We start from the raw sequence: 2,413 nt of genomic DNA, 5'->3' as shown, positions 1-2,413 counted from the left end.
GGGCCGCGAGGTGGCCTGTGAGGTGGCCCGGGGCCAGGGCCACGCGGGACGCTCGTCGCAGGAACTGGGCTGCAGTGTGTGGGGTGTCGATGCCGGCCTGGGTGGTGGGGGTGTCAGTGTTTACTTGCGTCTAAAGTTTCCTGGGATTTAGGCTTCGGGGGACTCTTGCTTAGAGATTTCTAAGACTCGCGCAGGAAACAAGCGGAGGTGGGAGTGTGCGGGCAGATGTTCTCTGCTCGGCGAGAAGTCCGATGTTTCGCCTTTACGTGAACTTGCACAGAGTCCCTGAGACCACCCGGCTCCACAGAGGCCAAAGCCCCAGGGGAAGAGCAGCTGTGGGACTTTTGGCTTCACACACACACACACACACACACACACTCACTCACACGCACATTCACTCACGCACTCACACACACTCACACACACACTCACACACACTCACTCACACACTCACACACTCACACACACACTCACACACACTCACTCACACACTCACACACTCACACACACACTCACACACACTCACTCACACACTCACACACTCACACACACACTCACACACACTCACTCACACACTCACACACTCACACACACACTCACACACACTCACTCACACACTCACACACTCACACACACACTCACACACACTCACTCACACACTCACACACTCACACACACACTCACACACACTCACTCACACACACTCACTCACACACACACTCACACTCACTCACACACCCACTCACACTCACTCACACACACACACTCACTCACACTCACATTCACTCACGTACTCACACACACTCACACACACACTCACACACCCACACACACACTCACACACACTCACACACCCACACACACACTCACACTCACTCACTCACACACACACACTCACTCACACACCCACACACACACTCACACACACACTCGCTCACACACCCACACACACACACTCACATACACACACACTCACATACACACTCACACTCACACACACTCAGACACACTCACTCACAAACACTCAACACACACAATCACACACACACAGACATACACAGACTCTCACACACTCACATACTCACACACTCACACTCACACACTCACACACACAGACACACACACACTCACACACACACACACAATCACACACACACAGACATACACAGACTCTCACACACTCACATACTCACACACTCACATACTCACACACTCACACTCACACACTCACACACACTCATACACACACACTCACACACACACACACTCATACACACACACACACACGCACTCACACACACACACACTCAGACACACACACTCACATACACACGCACTCACACACTCACTCACGCACTCACACACACAGACACACACACATGCACTCACACACACATACACACACAGACACACACACACTCACATATACACACACACACTCACACACACACACGCACTCACACACTCAGACACACACACACTCACATACACACACACTCACACACACACTCAGACACACTCACACACACACTCACACACTCACACATACACACACTCACTCACGCACTCACACACACATACACACACACTCAGACACACACTCACACACACACACACTCACACTCACACACACTCAGACACACACACACACTCACACACACACGCATACACTCACACACACTCACACACACTCATACACACACTCACACACACACTCACACACACACTCATACAAACACACACACACTCACACACACTCATACACACACTCACACACACACACACACTCACACACACACACACTCACACACACTCACACACACACACACACTCACACACACACACACTCACTCACACACACACTCACACACTCACTCACACAACAAGCAGAAACCAGTCACCACCAAACAACCCAAAACACGAAAACAAAATGAACAAACACCGCTTGGCGAGTCACGGGGTCTGCCCGCTGTTGTCGGAGGGAGAGTGGGCCCGCTTTGCCCTCACGCACCCTCCTCCCCGCCCTCCTGTCCTGCCCCTTGTTCGTCCCAGTCCCTCGGGTGTCCTGCAGGCATGTAAATCCCAGGTGCCTGTTGCACCTACACAGGCTGCTTGGGACGGGGCCCAGGTCTCCTCCCCGGGAGCTGGCGTGATGGTCGTTAGCTGTCAGGGCTGCGGGGTGGGCGGGGGCGGCCAGGACGGCGGTACTCACTGCCTTCCACCTGTTTATGGGGCGATGTTATATTTTCAGGTGTTTGGATCAGCGATTTTCAACTCTGGTTCTGAAAGGCATTTCAAATACATTCCCAAGATCTTCAACATGGAGGTAAGTGTGGGGGGCGGGGTGTTGTGAGCCACGGTCTCTCACCTGTTCTCTGAGGTGTGTGGACGGGCTGCCGGTGAGGCCGGGGGG

General features: G+C 53.2%; 1 protein-coding gene across 1 annotated transcript in view; it reads left to right on the top strand.

Annotated features, from left to right (window-relative positions):
• ACOX3 (acyl-CoA oxidase 3, pristanoyl) overlaps window positions 1-2,413 on the top strand; it is a 27,339-nt gene that overhangs the window by 1,385 nt on the left and 23,541 nt on the right. The window contains exon 3 of the mRNA XM_014533446.1: window positions 2,252-2,326. Within this exon, the coding sequence (XP_014388932.1) occupies window positions 2,252-2,326 (75 nt within the window). The remainder of the gene's footprint in view (window positions 1-2,251; window positions 2,327-2,413) is intronic.

This window comes from Myotis brandtii, unplaced genomic scaffold (assembly GCF_000412655.1).
Source record: "Myotis brandtii unplaced genomic scaffold, ASM41265v1 scaffold986, whole genome shotgun sequence".
Taxonomy (NCBI): Eukaryota; Metazoa; Chordata; class Mammalia; order Chiroptera; family Vespertilionidae; genus Myotis; species Myotis brandtii.
This window is presented reverse-complemented; position numbering and strand designations above follow the sequence as displayed.